The 16778-nt window shown below is 41.1% G+C and overlaps 2 protein-coding genes across 2 annotated transcripts; both read right to left on the bottom strand.

The window, feature by feature from the left end:
• Nucleotides 1–4386: 4386 nt before the first annotated feature.
• Nucleotides 4387–9003, bottom strand: LOC124153987. The gene is made up of 2 exons (XM_046527452.1): nucleotides 7908–9003; nucleotides 4387–4809 (listed from the first exon to the last, which is right to left on the bottom strand). The coding sequence occupies exons 1-2, from the start codon at nucleotides 8792–8794 to the stop codon at nucleotides 4797–4799; spliced, it is 900 nt and encodes a 299-aa protein (XP_046383408.1). The 5' UTR covers nucleotides 8795–9003; the 3' UTR covers nucleotides 4387–4796.
• A 3774-nt stretch (nucleotides 9004–12777) lies between these two features.
• LOC124171915 (proline-rich receptor-like protein kinase PERK10) lies at nucleotides 12778–13719 on the bottom strand. Its single transcript, XM_046551371.1, has one exon. The coding sequence runs from the start codon at nucleotides 13717–13719 to the stop codon at nucleotides 12778–12780; it is 942 nt and encodes a 313-aa protein (XP_046407327.1).
• Nucleotides 13720–16778: the final 3059 nt, after the last annotated feature.

Genomic DNA, 16778 nt, shown 5'->3' on the forward strand with positions numbered 1-16778 from the left:
CATGTAATTATAATTAATCGTAGAGGGCGTAACTTGGTGGAAATCCATAATAGCACGAATACAAGGATCAAGGATCAAGAAATAGCAAAGTTCTTGATCCTTGTATTCGTGCTATGTAATTAATTTTTTCATGGCATATAATGCAATCTAATTATAATATAATAATTTCATGGCAATCACGGGTAGAAACTTCATTTCGGAATTTCAGAGCCCGAGAGAGTTCATCACTGCACTTCTCTGGAAAGGCGTGCAATCCCACTTCAAAGGAAAAATGGTAATAACAGCTGGGATGTTTATGTAAATTTGATTACAGGTCATATAATCCTCGTAATACCAAGAGATTCGTGATGAAAATAAATGTTACGCACATCATACTGTAGTTTTTTTATGTTTTTAATTGCCTAAATCGAAAGATTATTACTCCTGGAGTACGTATTTCATAGTTTTAGATTTATAAATGACCATATCTATTTTTCGCGATTGAATGCCAAGTGAAAAAATTTTCAAGCGCGAAAACGCGACGGCTAAGTATGAATGCTGGGAAAAGCCCGTATAACGTCATTCTGTTCCCCGCTCTCGCCGTGTGAGGTAGGTGATAGGATAGGTGCGCCACTACGATGCATGCAGCTAGAAAGTAGCAGAGTGCTCTGCTAACAGGCAGCGCTTGGCTTAAATAAGGATTCTTAATACCCTATCAAACGTAGGAAACTTTCCGACCAGGAGCGGATCCAGGATTTCTTTCTTGGAGGGGGGGGGGGGGGACAAGCAAGACCGTATCCGCGATTTTGTTCTGGATAAGGCACAAGAATACCTCGTAATACAAAAGGAACGCAATGATAATGGGAGTGTATTAAAAATCTTGCATAATTTTAAGGGTCTTGGGGGGGCAGGTGCTCCCTTGCCCCCCCCCCCCCATAACCACCTATGTTTCCGACCTTAGGCAATTTTAATAGGTAATTATTAAGACATGTTTCCTTGAGCTCTATGCCTCATGTATGCATTAATAATCTCAGACGATGTAAAACTCCTATCTACTCGTATAGAAACTAGGTCCCTGTGACGTCGCGTGGAGTGGCATCGCATGGGCGCCAATCTGGCCTCTTTCAAATGAGGTTAAAAAGTGACCTTTAACATCCTCTAAACTGATATTTCTAAAACCAAATAATTATTATATTATTAATACACTAATGGTGGTTAACGAATCGCAATCAATGCCTTTCCTTTTCTTTGATGAAGGAAACTACCCTATTGACTGTCAGTGACAGCCGATTCATCGTGCGGGAGATCAAGAAGGACCCAAAAAACTTGCGCTCCCAAGGTAACTACTGATCAACAGAAGTGTTGTTTTTTACGTATATATATAGGTACCGTCCGGAATGTGTGGAAGCAAAACTGTTACCACTCCCGATTTACAAGGAGGATGCCAGCGTGGTCAATCGCAAGAGGCAGGTTTATTTTTCGCGGGAACATCAATTATGAGCCTTTAGAGTAGTGGGATGGCGTGATTTTCACTGACGAGATCAAGTACAACATATTCTGATCCGATGGTCATCAAATGATGTGGCGTCAGAATAATACTGAGCTTGATCGCAAGAACTTGAAAGCAAGACTGAAACATGGTGTGGGTTCTTTGAGGGTTTAGGGGTGCGTGGGCTTGTATAGAGTGGTTAATTCGCACTTTATGGAAGGGATCGTGGACAACAAGATGAATATAGTCATACTCAAGCAAAATTTTTAAGTACTACTGAAATTAGTGCTAGGTACTACTGAAGCAAAAAATTTTTAAGTTAATACTGAAAATATCGGGCTGAGAAACAGGACAAGGATTCGAAAAACACGGCAAAAAAGACAAAGCTGTGGATCGTGCATGACATATTTAAACTGTCGAACACCCTTCCACAGTCACCAGACCTCAAGTCGATAGCGCATCTGTGGAGTATTCTGGAGACAAAAATTAGGGAAAGGCATATATCAAACAAGAATGACTGCTAGACTCCTGTGCCAAAAGAATGGAAGAAACACCCCCTATTTTCACATCAAAATTGGTCGATTCAATGCCAAATCGCCTTTAGGTAGTCCTGAAAACCAGAAGGAATGCCAAAAAATACTATTTATTGCGTAAACTGTGCCTTATGACTTCATTTAGCATGTAAACTCAGGTGTGCGAATACTTTTGTGTGAAGAATTTCAAGTTATTTTTCTATTTTGTTTAAAGTTTCGAAAGTTTATTATTTCTTGCTGTGCCTGCAGTGTATGCATAACTAAAGGCTGTCTATAATACACGCTGAGAATCGTTTCAAGCCAGAAAAATAATCGCAACACAGAGATAATTACAATTTTAGCTAGAAAAAAGAGCTGTCCAAATACTATCAGCACTCAGTGTACAAATTGACTGACATGATAGCCATGCGAAGATTAGGAAATACATTTGCGTCGAAAATTTGCGAGAAGGACGATGATTAAGCACAGTTGATCAAGCAGAATATACGACTTCGTTAAAATCAGAAAAGTTAGAATCAGAATCCCTGGAGAAGGCGACCAGCATAGGTCAGGAAACGTCGGGGCCACCCAAGAATTGACGCGGCGACATAGCCCAGAAGTTTTCATTCAACAGAATATACGAATTTTAACGAATTATCAACGGAGCAGATAACATTATGCAACAAATTGCAATGTCAGAAAACTTGTTTGATAATTTATGTGCTATTTGCAAGCTTCACCGATTCTCGAAATATATCATCGGATAAAGTTATTGCACGTAAGCTTAAGACCAACCACTCGATCGCTGTGGCTTCCCCGCTGACCTCTTCACTCGCCTGACCTCGCTCCTTGCGACTTCCTCTTCTCTCTCTCGGAACTAGAAACACCGCTGAAAGGTAGAAGATTTGAGGCGAGTCCACATGTCGAGGCAAATGCGACGAGGGAACTGAATAACATGGCAGCAGAAGCGATCCAGTGATGTTACCAAGAGTTGAAGTACCGTCGCGTCGTTAGGATGAGTGTGTTCTAGTATCTGAATAATTTCCATTTATCGTTATTGGTTCATAGGGTATTTTTCAAGACGATAAATGCTCCAAATATATCGGAAATTGAAATTTTCATAAAAAGCTCTTTTACCTTAATTTTTAACTTTACTGTGATAAATTTTTAGATATGGAGGGATCTGAATTTTTCCGTTTACATAAGCCTCACCTACCTCTCGAGTTATTTCGACGAAAGATTGACGGTCTTCACTTTCTCGCAAAAAAGTTGATGAATTTTACAGCTCAATCCAAGGTCGTTACCGCTTCTCAGCTACTCTTTGATCTTGTGCATTCGTCTGGAATTGTTTGCATGCAATCAGTGGAAGATCCAGAGATATAGATAATAATAATATACACTTAATTTTAGTGATTTTGTAAAAATTTGTTATTTTGCTCAGTTGTCGAATTCAGAAGAGAGATATTTATGTACCTCTCGGACCCCACCTAGTTCTGTGACCCCCCAGTTCCCCCTCAAGACTGCACCTACCCCACTTGTCCCTATCCTGTATCCGCCACTGCTAGTGATAACTCCCCTACGGATACTATTAACCTAAAAACGAATAAATGAATCATAAAACACACTGAAGACACCAACTCGTGAAAACTAGGTGACAAATTTCAAGTTTTCCTACATTGAACTTAAGACAGAAAGAAATACACGGGGAGGATTTTTTTGGTCGAACCTCATCTTACTTTTCGATAAAATTTTCTTTCGATGATTTGCGACTTTGAATTTGTGTAAACGACACGATTCAAAATTTAATTTTATAAGAACAATAGAGATCAGCTAAACATTATTCATAGCAATATGTTTTTATTTTTTTCACAGACGAGTCGCATGGATTACGGCAACGCATGGGAAGGTGGAGAAAGAACACATCATTCCCACACACATTGCCGTCAACATAACATTTCATCAATGGAGGCAAGCAACCAGCACCAACGCAGAACTGGATATCTGGGAGGAATGGTAGCTGGTGAAACTCAGACACAAAGCGAAGAGAGGAGAATGGCAGCAGATGTCGCTGCCGATGTCCATGAGTACGAAGCAATGACACGCGACTTGAAAATTCTCAATGAGAAGAGGAAATCCTTGATAAGAGCATATAATGAAGGGCTGGAGAGACTGTCGAAGCTGAATGTACAACCCCAGTTTGTAAGAATACCACATCGCAGAGAGCTGGACGACGTCACGCACAAGATAAATGTAATAAAATTACAACTATCTCAAATGGATAAATATTATGAAATTGATATCCTAAATATTATCCACTCTCGTCAACCTGTGAGGAAACATTATTAGTGTCACTTTTCTTTGTCGTGTTTGTTTCACCGAACGTGGAAGGATTGAAAACACACGCGGTACTCTACACCGATTTATTCAACACATTGCAACAATACAACCTCGGCCATATGGCCGTACACCATACACCGGATATCCGGGAACACACACCAATGCCCTCTTGGTCCCAACACTTAAAACACACAAAAAACAAGTGACACACAAAATCCATTACATCACATTCCTCCCCTGCTAGGTTTCAAAAACCCTCCCTTCAGCCTCAAAGATTAAGGCGTACAGGTGCCTTGCTTCGTCGAGAGGAGCGACGAGGCTCACTGAAGGTGGCATCCCGAGGTTGGTCTTGGAGGTTGCTTTGAGGACTGGTAGCTGGGGACAGGACAGGAATCAGTGGGTACAGGCATGCTGGCAGGGTAGAGTTATGGGTCTCCAATGAGGAATGTGGAGGTTGAGATTGTGAGTCCACCCTGTATCTAGCTGGTGCTCCTGGAGATGGAAAATCCAAGGTGTTATTATACTTAGGAGTGACATAAGGTAATGACAAGGATTTAATTTGGTTCATGTGGACTAGCCGAGTTCCACCTCCAATTTTCACTTTGTACATCACTTGGCTAACTCTTCTCTGAATAACCCCCCGAACCGGTTCACTTTTTGGTTTTACTCTCACCAGCACCACTTCCCCCTCCTTATACTCAGGATACTCATGATTATGAATAAGGGGAAGGGGGGACCGCGGTTTGATTAATGAGAGGAGGGTGCGGGGTTTGAATTTCAACATTAAGTCCGATGGGCTTAACCCACCAGAGGAAAGGGGGGTGGTACGGTAGGAAAACAAAATTTTATTAAGGACCCCTTGAATGTTTTTGTTGTTTGCCATACTAGAGCTCAGTTCCTTTTTAAGGGTTTTCTTAATGGTCTGAACTGCCCTTTCTGCAAGGCCATTTGATTGAGGGTGGTAGGCAGGTGACTTTAGGACCTCAATGCCTTTTGACTTACAAAATTCAATAAAATGTTTGGAATCAAAGGGTGGGCCATTATCAGACATTAATTGCAAAGGGAAACCAAAAGTACAAAACAAATTATTTAAATGCTCACAAACCTTTTGTGAATTTGTCCCATATGGCATATAAAAGGCTTCAATCCACTTAGTACAGCTATCAATCACAATAAGAAAACATTTCTGCTCTATTACAAAAAAATCTACATGTAACCTACACCAAACATCAGCCATAGGCCAGGGTACATTTGCCGAACAATCTGGTCTAAAATTTGAAATCTGGCACTGTTCACAGTTACGGACCATATCTTCAATATCCCTATTCATGTTTGGCCACCAACAAACTGAGCGAGCTAAAGCTTTCATTCTCACAATCCCAGGATGGGAATCATGCAATAATCTCAAAACTGACTCCAGCAGGGATTTAGGAATAATTACCCTGGTGCCCATAAGAAGACAGCCATTTTCCAAAGAAATTTCGAATCTTCGTCGGAAAAAGGGAGCAATAGCATGATCCTCAACATAATGTGGCCAACCTTGCTTAGTTAATTCCACAACCTTACTTAATACTACATCTGTGGCAGTTTCTTCAGCAACTTCACTGTATGTCAATGGAAAATTAGTTGGGAGCACACTGAGTACATTTTCAACACAGTCTTCTGAGGAAATGGGGAGCCTAGAAAGTGCGTCTGCAGGACACATTAGGGCAGACTTACGATACTCAATTTTATATTGATAGGCACTTAGAACAATTGACCACCTTTGAAGTCTTGCTGCTGCAACAGTCGGAATTCCCTTATCAGGAGCAAGGATATGGCGAAGGGGTTGATGATCACTGATGAGTGTGAACTTCTGGCCATACAGATACTTGTGGAACCTTTTAACTGCAAAGATCAGAGCTAATGCTTCCCTGTCCAACTGAGAATAGTTTTGTTGTGCAGCCGTAAGGGTACTTGATGCAAACAGCACAGGTTTTTCCACACCTTCAATTATGTGGCTTAGAACTGCCCCTACCCCATAAGAAGATGCATCAGCTGAAACCAGGATGGGGAACTTGGGGTTATAATGCACCAACAAGGAATGTCCTAAAAGTAACTTTTTGCTATCTTCAAAGGCTCGGTTGCACTCCTCAGACCATTCCCAAGAAGCATTTTTCTTAGTCATATTATACAAAGGTTTTATGACACTTGAGAGGTTAGGTAAAAATCTATGATAGAAGTTTAACATCCCTACATAAGACCTCAGTTGAGTGACATCCTTGGGAGGTTCAGCCTTCACAATGGCGTCCATTTTATACGCCATCGGTCGAACACCTTCTGCATTGATGGTATGACCCAGATAGTCAACAGATTTAGAGAACCACTTACATTTGGCAATGTTCACTTTTACATTATATTCATTCAGCCTCTTTAATACCATTTCCACTCTGTTTTTGCAATCTTGAAAATCCCTTCCAGAGATCAAAAGGTCATCCAAGTAGCACACTACCATTGGTAATCCCTTGAGAATCTCCTGCATTACTGACTGGAATATTCCCGGTGCACTAGAAACGCCAAAAGGTAGGCGGGTGAATTGAAACAATCCCTGGTCAGTATTTATAGTGAGGTACTTCTGGGACTCCAAGCCCACTCCGAGTTGCAAGTATGCATTTTGAAGATCTAGAGTAACAAAGACAGTGCCTCCGGCTAATGAAGCAAAGACCTCCTCCAATTTTGGCAATGGGTAAAAATCAGTGACCAGGACTTTATTTACTGTTACTTTAAAATCCACACAAATTCGTACCCCTCCACCTTGTTTTGGTACACACAATATAGGGGAAGCCCACTCAGAATGGCGAACGGGTTTTAATATCCCACCCTGCACCATTTCTTCCAGCTGCCTCTGAACCTCAGCTTTTAATGCAAGTGGAACTGAGTAATCTCGGTGAAATATCGGAGTAGCCCCCTCCTTCACCACCAGATTTGCATTAAAATGTTTAATGGTATCAGATTTCTTACTATTAAAAACACCAGGGAACCTGCTAATATACTCTGAAACCATTTCTTCGACATTTAGAATTGACTCACACACCCCAGCTTGGGGGTCACATTTAGATTCAAATTGAAAAATGGACATGCCTTCCATTTCCATACTCAATTGTTTTACAACTTTCACACTGCCCAGGAACACCTTCCTCCAACCTGGAAATAAGGCATCCAGCCATGGTCGACCCAACAGTGGTTTTATTTTTCCCTTGGAAGAGACAACAATCAATTCTAAAGGATGACCTTTACTTTTCCCACTCTCTGGAAGGGATGCATTTACACTTATTTTCCCATGAACACAAAGTTGATCTCCGGTTACAGACTTAAGGGCTAGGGAACATTTGTTAAGAAAAATACCACTCAAGAAACTCTTATAAGTGTCTTTAGAAATTAGGGACACACTAGCTCCACTGTCAACTTCAAAAGCTAGGCGTATTCCATTGACAAGTACATTAATTATCACAGGGGCGCTACCTGACACTGAACTAACCGTGGGCACATTAGAACAAGTAACCATTTCTCTTGGGAGAACAATTGAATTATTTAGAGGAACATACTCTGACCTCGATTCAGTAGATTGATGGGGCTGATCATCTTGCCATTCGTCCAAATACACCTCGCGGACATTGCCACTCCGGCACATTTTGGAGGAATGACCCCTTCGATGACACCTGAAGCATTCCCACTCACGGGCCGGACACAAATCCTCGCGATGGAAACGTCCGCACCGCTTACAAGAACCGCCTCTCTGAGGTCCATTGCTCGGCCGGGTGCTCCACTGCCGTGACCCTCGATGCGCAGGAGCGAATTCTCTCCCCCATGGAGCCGCCTCTTGCTGATGCCGCTGGTGATGGTCTGGCGCGGTGACTCTGCGACGAACAGCATCCACTTCGGCTTGCGGTTTCGCCGATTCCAAGGCGGAACTCCTTTGTGCTAGCTCCACATCCGCGGCAATCGTGCATGCCTGCTCAAATGTGAGCTGGCTCTCTAGCAGAAGCCTTTGCCTCACCACTGTCGACTCCAGGCCGCACACAAGCCTATCCCTTAGCGCATCATTAAGGAAGTCACCGAATTCACAGAATTCGGCCAGTTTCTTCAAGGCGATTATGAATTCCTTGACACTCTCGCCCACCAGCTGCGAGCGGGAATAAAATTTGTAACGCTCCGATATTGTTAGGCGCTTTGGGGCAAAGTGCGCCTTTAGCGTGGATAAAAGCACTTCGAATGGCTGCTCATAAGGCTTCTTCGGAAAAAGGATATTTTTTAAGAGCGTGTATGTGGACGCTCCACAAAAAGTTATGAATAACGGCACTTGCACGCTCGACTGCGATATGCCATTGAGCAAGAAAAATTGCTCAAAACGCTCTGCGTACGAAGAGAAGTCCTCCTTTTCCGGATCAAACGGGTCCATACGCCCTATAAGCGAATTTGTCACCAACGGCGCCGCCATTTCATAAAAATCACAATTTATTAATTTATCCCAACCGTCGTCGCCAACTGTCGTGTTTGTTTCACCGAACGTGGAAGGATTGAAAACACACGCGGTACTCTACACCGATTTATTCAACACATTGCAACAATACAACCTCGGCCATATGGCCGTACACCATACACCGGATATCCGGGAACACACACCAATGCCCTCTTGGTCCCAACACTTAAAACCCTTAAAACACACAAAAAACAAGTGACACACAAAATCCATTACATCACATTCTTATGTCACAATAGGAGAATATTATTCCTTTACTCTTTGTAAAATCAAAAATATTAGCTGTCACGCATCCTGTTAATATCATATTATATATAATGCCTATGGCATGAAAAATTGTATGAGTGAAGTAGGATATTTATGATGAACTCCACTAACTCAAATAATATTAATCGAACATGCTTATTTTTCAACAAAAAAATTGTTGTTAATATGAATTTTTCTGCATGGATGTGATTCGTTATATGTATTAATATTTTGATAAAAATTTGACTGTGTAACACCGGCTTAAGGCATGATTCAGTATAAGTGCCTGCTTTATTGAGTGCCTTTCAGTAAATAATGGATGGAATACCGTAGTTCTTAGTAGGAAAAAGAGATGACTTGCCTAATAGAGTAAGCAAACAAAAATAGAAATGATAGAGCAAGGCATCTTCAGAGTAACACATAGGGATAGTGTGATGCTTGCAATCAAATTAACCCTTTCAAGACTTTTTCCACTTACAATTAGCATGAATGCTGCACTAAGCCCAAACAGCCCAGACGGCACAGGAAGTTTTCGTACCTAAATACGAGGGTGGACAATCAAGATACAAAAATCGCGCTTAGGAAGTTACTTAGAAGGTTTTGTTTCTTTATTTCCTTTAATGACGAAAAAAGATGCAAGAGGACTGGCAAATTCATATGCATCGATAAAATTGTATCTCATCGATAAAACTGTATTCGGTCTGGGACTATTTTCTTTCGCGGGTGGTGCCATCTGGTGCCATCGTGCCATATCCTCCTAGAAAGATCACATGTCTTCACAAGCTAGCACAAGGCGTTGGAGATCGCATTGTTTACGTTACGTCTCACCACATTTCAGGGATTTTTGTGGTTAAGTTTGTGAAAAATAGAGTGTCTGGTAATGGTGAAGTTTCCCTTATTCTTTAATTTCATTCACTGGGCTTCAGAAACGTGTTTCTGAGATAATTTTGTTAAAAGTGCCTTTCGTGTGTGTATTGTCGGGATGTAATGGAAACTCCGGGACATGGTTCAAGTTTTTAGCTTTTCAAAAGATCCTGAGTTGAAGAAGAAGTGCATTTGGGCGATAAGAAGAAAACATTTCACCCCTACGAAAAACTGTGAGGTATGTACTCTTTCTCGCTGTAATTATTTGGATGTAATTTTAAGTTAGAAGTGGCTTCGGGATGTTGATGCATCAACATCCCGAACTATTCAGTACTGAAGTACTATAGTACTAAAAATGGTGATTCAAAATATTGTAGCAGCAATTCTTTTGAAAATTCTTGCATTTTAGTTGCCTTTTTTGTATTAATTCATTCGGTAAACGTGTGGTTAAAGGAGAAACTAGGAATAAGCTGCCAAGTTTATAGGTTCGAATATTGCTTCTTAGCTTGCCCTATGGTGTATTACACGTCGGCTTTCATCATTTCAAATTATCTTATGGTATAGTTTAAAACAATAAAAATATCAGGCATAAAAATATTTACTATATTTACGAGCCTAGTAATTTCATTTCTCATGCAGAAATACCAAAAATTGGAAATGATTTGACCTAATAAGTTACATGGTATTTTATTATTTATTAATTTTAGGTGGGTGAGCTTCACATCGCACCTTGTGATATCAGAAAATAATCTGTGGCCTTGGACGAGAAGACGAGGAGAAAATTCTTGCTGAATTGGAGGTGCCCAGATTGGAGGAAGGTACCATTGCTTCACTGTTATCTGTCGCCAAGAAGACAGGCATTGTGGCAGAAGTGACATATTTGTGGATGTGGATTTGATTTGTGCAAGTTGGTGCAGTGATAGTGGACGTTCATCGGAGAAAGTATTGACGATAGTTTGTATGTATCGACCAGTAGTGTAAAAATGAGGATACTGGGACAGTCGCCATCTTGGATTCTCCGCCATCTTGAATTTTTCCTCGAAGGTGCTGCCATCTGGCAAAACAAATGAATATCGAAAATCTAAACGTCTCGTGGATGAACTGAGGATACTGGGACAGCCACAATCTTAGTGATGATGGTCTGAGGGTGTAGAGGTCAAGTGATAAATTAAAAAGAATGGATAACAATAATTATTTATTTTCATAATATTAATACAATTCATCAGTCTGCGTTGCAAAATCTCTCACATCCTTAAAAATTTTATTTCCCCCTAAAAAAACTTCTTGCTGCGTTGGCCATGCTCGCACATTTGGAACACTTAATTTTGTATGCACCACTCGCGACTTCTTAGAGGATGAGAAACTGTAGAGGCATTCGTTATGAGGGTATCTGTATTCTCCGGTCTGGGAATAATTGTTCATGGAAAAAGTATATATTAAATACTTTTCCCACAGGTACACGTAAAAGGAGACTTGAAGTGGCAGACAACAGAATTGAACAGATATCTGCGGTGAACCTTCTTGAGTAAACAGTTTAATGAAATTATGGGGAATCTGCTCATCAATAAAACGGGATGGGATAGGGAGGGATCGACAAAGGTTTTTCAGTAATGAATCTTCTACTGGGTGAATTTCATAAATGGAATGCACAAGAGACTTAATCGAAATCATTTTCAAACTCAGTGGGGTAAACTTCACTTTAGCCGGCCTGCATTCTGTGAGTATCTTGCTCACAAATGCGTTGAATTTCTGAAATAAGTGAGGAAAGAGAAATGAATTAAATTGTTTTTCAAACTTATTTCTCCATATTCCCACTTATTTTCCTCTCTTTCCAATGGGAATACTGAGACAGTCACAATCTTGGTGATGATGGTCTGAGGGTGTAGAGGTCAAGTGATAAATTAAAAGAATGGATAACAATAATTATTTATTTTCATAATATCAATACAATAATTCTTCAGTCTGCGTTGTGGCATCTCTCACATCCTTATGTATTTTTTTATCCCACAAAATTTCATGCGGTGTTGTCCATGGTGGTACTTTTTGGAAAATTGTATATTTATGTGCGTTTCTTCGATTCCTCGACAATTTATAACACATGAGGCATTCATAATGGGGATATAAGTCTAGACCGGTCTGCGAATAATTATTAATGGAAAATGTATAAATGAAATAACTTTCCCACAAGTGTTGATAATATGAGAAACTCATTGGAAGGCAACAGTATTGTACCAATATTTGCGGAGGACCATCTTGAGAATACAGAGACATGAGTATTTGGGAAAATATTTTGTCAAAAAATCTGAAGGGGATGGGAAGGATTTGGCAAAGGTTCTCTATCCTTGGTAACGAATCTTCTTCGCGAACTTTATGAATGCATCGCACAACAGCGTTGACCGAAAGCAACTGCAAATTTAGTGGGCAAAACTTCACCATAGCTGGCCTGCACAATGCGGTCGTCGTATTCACAAATGTGTTCAATTTCTGAAATAATCAGCGGAAAGAGAGGAATATGAGTAGGAATTTGAAGGAATAAAATTTCAACAAAAAAAGATTGAATATGTTATATATTTTTCAAGACAAATTATGAAAAAAAGAGGAACAGAAAAAACAATGAACATCGAAACTAAATTGAAACAAAATCAAATAAAATGAAAAATATTCACAAATCTCTCAAAAAAATCAGTTTTAGGAACAAATCACATATTTAGGAATTCAAGAAATAATATAAAAATTAAAGACAATAAAAATAATTGTATCATGATATTAAAAAATATGAAAAAACAAAAAAATATTAACTGAAAAAACTACTCCCAAAACAACATGAATCCTCACAAAAGTGCATGTAAATTTTTTTTCCCTCTTATCCCCCGAGGATCTCTACACACCTTTTTCTTCGGAACCTCATCATCAATGGAGAGTCTTTTCATAGGTGACTTTATAACAGACGTAGAAGCTGAGTGAGCTCCATCACTTTGTAAAACAGGCATATCAAGAACTTGAGCCTCCGAGGACGCACGCGAATGTGACGATGGGATCCACTGCACATCGTCCTCCGATGATCTCGGTGACTGAATAACAATGGAAGGAGATCTTGGCGGTGGATTTGTAGGCTCTGGGGATGATGGAGGTGATGGTGAGCAAAGACCTTCGGTATCGGGTGGTGGCGATGCGGGCGACTCAACTTCAAGCTGTGGTGTTACAGCAAGAGGTTGAGTATCCGGCATCGGAGATGTGGGGGAATGTGCTCCAGGCAGGGATGGAGACGTCAACGGTTGCGAGGTCGGCTGCGGTGCTGGTGATGTGGGGGGTTGCACCGCAAGCAGGGATGGTGATGTCGCCGGCTGAGTTGTAGGGCGTGGTGGTGATGGTTGAGTTGTGGATGGCCTGCTCAGACGAGATATGGGCGGTGGTGGTGTTGAACGCCCCGATGCTGCTGATGCTGTGGACGGTAGAGATGATGTCTCCTCGTCGTAAGACCGCCCCATCCGCGAAATGGGGATAAGTGGAGGCGGTGGAGAATGTGATGACGATCTCCGCGTTAAATCAAGTGCCTCCACCCGTCCAATCTGTGGAATGGGGATAAGCGGAGGCGGTGGAGAATGTGATGGCAATCTCCGCGCTAAATCAAGCGCCTCCGCCTCATTAAACAGCGCCGAAACGAGGTCGTCAAATGACATATCACTCGGTGAATCATCCTCTGCATACCCCCAGTAGTATGGAGCTAAACAGAAGTTAACTTCGTTCCGCGATCCATTCCACACCTCAGCCATAGGCCTACACGTGGAGCACCTATGCGCTGGCTGATCAACAGTAATTAGAGGTCCATCACACAGATCGCAAACAAAGCGTGGAATACGTAGGCGGGACGAATAAATTGAGTGCCTAGTTTCCACATGCGAAAGTTCAATATATTGAAGACGAATCCGACACCATCTGCAAATGGACACTGTGGCCCTCGATGTCGACCGCGTATCCAATGCGTGGTAAATGGTTGCCTGAACGCAATGGAATGATGCCATGGTGGATGTATGATGTGTTTTCTTACACAGCGTATATATAAGACTGTCCCACGTGACATTATTCGATATCTAAGGATGAAGCTATTGGAGGAACTCTCAACCCAATGAGCTCACAGGGCCGATGGTCTGAGGAGGCGTAAACCTTGAGGTCGGTCCCCCCACAGCTTCAAGATTTCATGCTGGCGACCCCAATCGGCTGGGGCATTGACGCACGAAGGAGAAGTCAGAGACCTTCGATTAAGATTAGCAATCAACCCTCATAAAAATTGATGACCGGCTGTGCGATTGACGCAAGCAAGCGGAGACAGACGGGTGATAAAGATTAATGAGCGACCCTCGTACGATCGGTTGGGGCATTGACGCACGAAGGAGAAGTCAGAGACCTTCAATTAAGATTAGCAATCAACCCTCATAAAAATTGATGACCGGCTGTGCGATTGACGCAAGCAAGCGGAGACAGACGGGTGATAAAGATTAATGAGCGACCCTCGTACGATCGGTTGGGGCATTGACGCACGAAGGAGAAGTCAGAGACCTTCAATTAAGATTAGCAATCGACCCTCATAAAAATTGATGACCGGCTGTGCGATTGACGCAAGCAAGCGGAGACAGACGGGTGATAAAGATTAATGAGTGACCCTCGTACGATCGGTTGGGGCATTGACGCACGAAGGAGAAGTCAGAGACCTTCAATTAAGATTAGCAATCGACCCTCATAAAAATTGATGACCGGCTGTGCGATTGACCCAAGCAAGCGGAGACAGACGGGTGATAAAGATTAATGAGTGACCCTCGAACGATCGGTTGGGGCATTGACGCACGAAGGAGAAGTCAGAGACCTTCAATTAAGATTAGCAATCGGCCCTCATAAAAATTGATGACCGGCTGTGCGATTGACGTAAATTACCTAGAGGTCGAAAAACAATTCACTCCACCCACCCCGATGGGATGGGGGAAATTCAGTATATAAAGGCATAGCAGAGCTCTCACAACCATACTCACAGCAAGAACGCCTTACGGTACCACAGAAAGTAGCAGCAGAACCAGCATCAGCAGAAAGAAGCCAGGAGAAGGAAGAAGTTCCCGATAATTTCCAACACCAGCAGTTGCCCTCACAATCCTCAACGATAGCGTGAGTAAAATCATATCATTAGTTTTTAAATGTATAAAAATTCAAGTCCTATGAGGATTTAGCTAGAAAAACTGCTAAAATGCTCATTTATTCTATCTACTTCAGATGGACGCTTTGAAGATCAAGTTGCTTACGCAGCAGGAGGAGGCAAAATTCTTGAAAAAGGAGGAGCTTAAGGAGGGTCTGGCATATGAGGTGGAGAAACTTTCTCCCACTATTACAAAATATGGGAGCAGCATAATAGCGGAGATAAATTTTGAAAATGCAAAGAGGAAAATATTCCTCCCCAAGCATTTCATCCTCACTCTTGACGAAATCGAGGCCTTTAATGCCGACGCATGGGGCGTTGGGCTAAAAATATCCAGAAAGGATAATTCAGTTGTTTTATTGTAAAAAATTAAAATAATACATGTCTTCGCTTATAAATGACCATACTGAATAATCTTGTTTCATTTAAAATAACCCTCAAATACACGTTAGGTTACTTATGTATAAAGCCTAATTCTCATATATAGAATTTCATTTCCACTGGAAAAACCAACCAGACGATAATGGAAGAGATGGTGCTATGCCCGGTATGCTACGTCTATTACCACCCAAGGTACAGAGCCGGACATGAGATGTCGGAAGTTCATCACCGCCATGCAATCAGACAAGTTGGAAGAGGAGCTGACGCTTCTTCTTCAATTGTAGAGATTGAATCAGCGGTTAAAGGACGGCTTAAAACCTTTTGGGTGAGTGCAGGTGGGGAGCATACAGACCTGGTAATTTTTTTAAACAGCAAAAAGGATTTACTTTTAGAGAAAATTAGAATTTATCTCAAAGATACAGCATTAAAAATAAACATACTGGTGAAAGCTAAATTTCATAATGATAAGAATGAAGAAAGAGTTGAAACACAGGATAGATGGTTTAAAACAAAAAATGTTAAAGTTTTTGAAGCAGATGATGTGAATGAAATTTTAGAAATACTATTTGCGAAATTGTTGAAAGAAAAATCAGAAAGCTCATCTAAGGGATCAGGTTGGTCACTAAGTGAAATAATCGGCCTCGAATTACGGATAAATAGATACATCCCGCTAAGAGGGTCATCTTTCATTGACCTTCCTGCTAAAATTAAACTCACCCACTCAGTTATCAACGTAAAGAATGAGGATGCCTTCTGCTTCAAGTACGCCATATGGGGGAAGAAAATAAAGTGTCATCCCGAACGCCTTTCAAAATATAATAATATAGAGTTTTATCAAGGATACAATTGGGATTGCATTAATCATCCAGTAGAATTATCAAAAATTTCAAAGTTTGAGCATGAAAATTCAATTTCAATAAATGTTTTCGGTCTTGATGAAAAAAATAATGTATATCCAATTAAAGTTGTTGATCAGGAGTTAGATGACCACCGCGATCTTCTCTACCTTGTTAAGAAGGACAAGACGCATTTCTGCTGGATCAAAAATTTTGGTAGATTGATTCGATCACAAATGTCAAAACATAAAAATGCGTTACACGTATGCAAACGCTGTTTTAAACCTTGCTATTCGAGTGATACTCTCAGAGAACATAATATTGATTGCTGTAGAAATTCTCCAACAAAAATAATAGTTCCAACTGCTGATGACAACATCTTGAAATTCAAAAACTTCTCACATTCCGTCAGAATTCCCTATGTTGTATACGC

The sequence above is a fragment of the Ischnura elegans genome, chromosome 1 (genome assembly GCF_921293095.1).
Source record: "Ischnura elegans chromosome 1, ioIscEleg1.1, whole genome shotgun sequence".
NCBI lineage: Eukaryota > Metazoa > Arthropoda > Insecta > Odonata > Coenagrionidae > Ischnura > Ischnura elegans.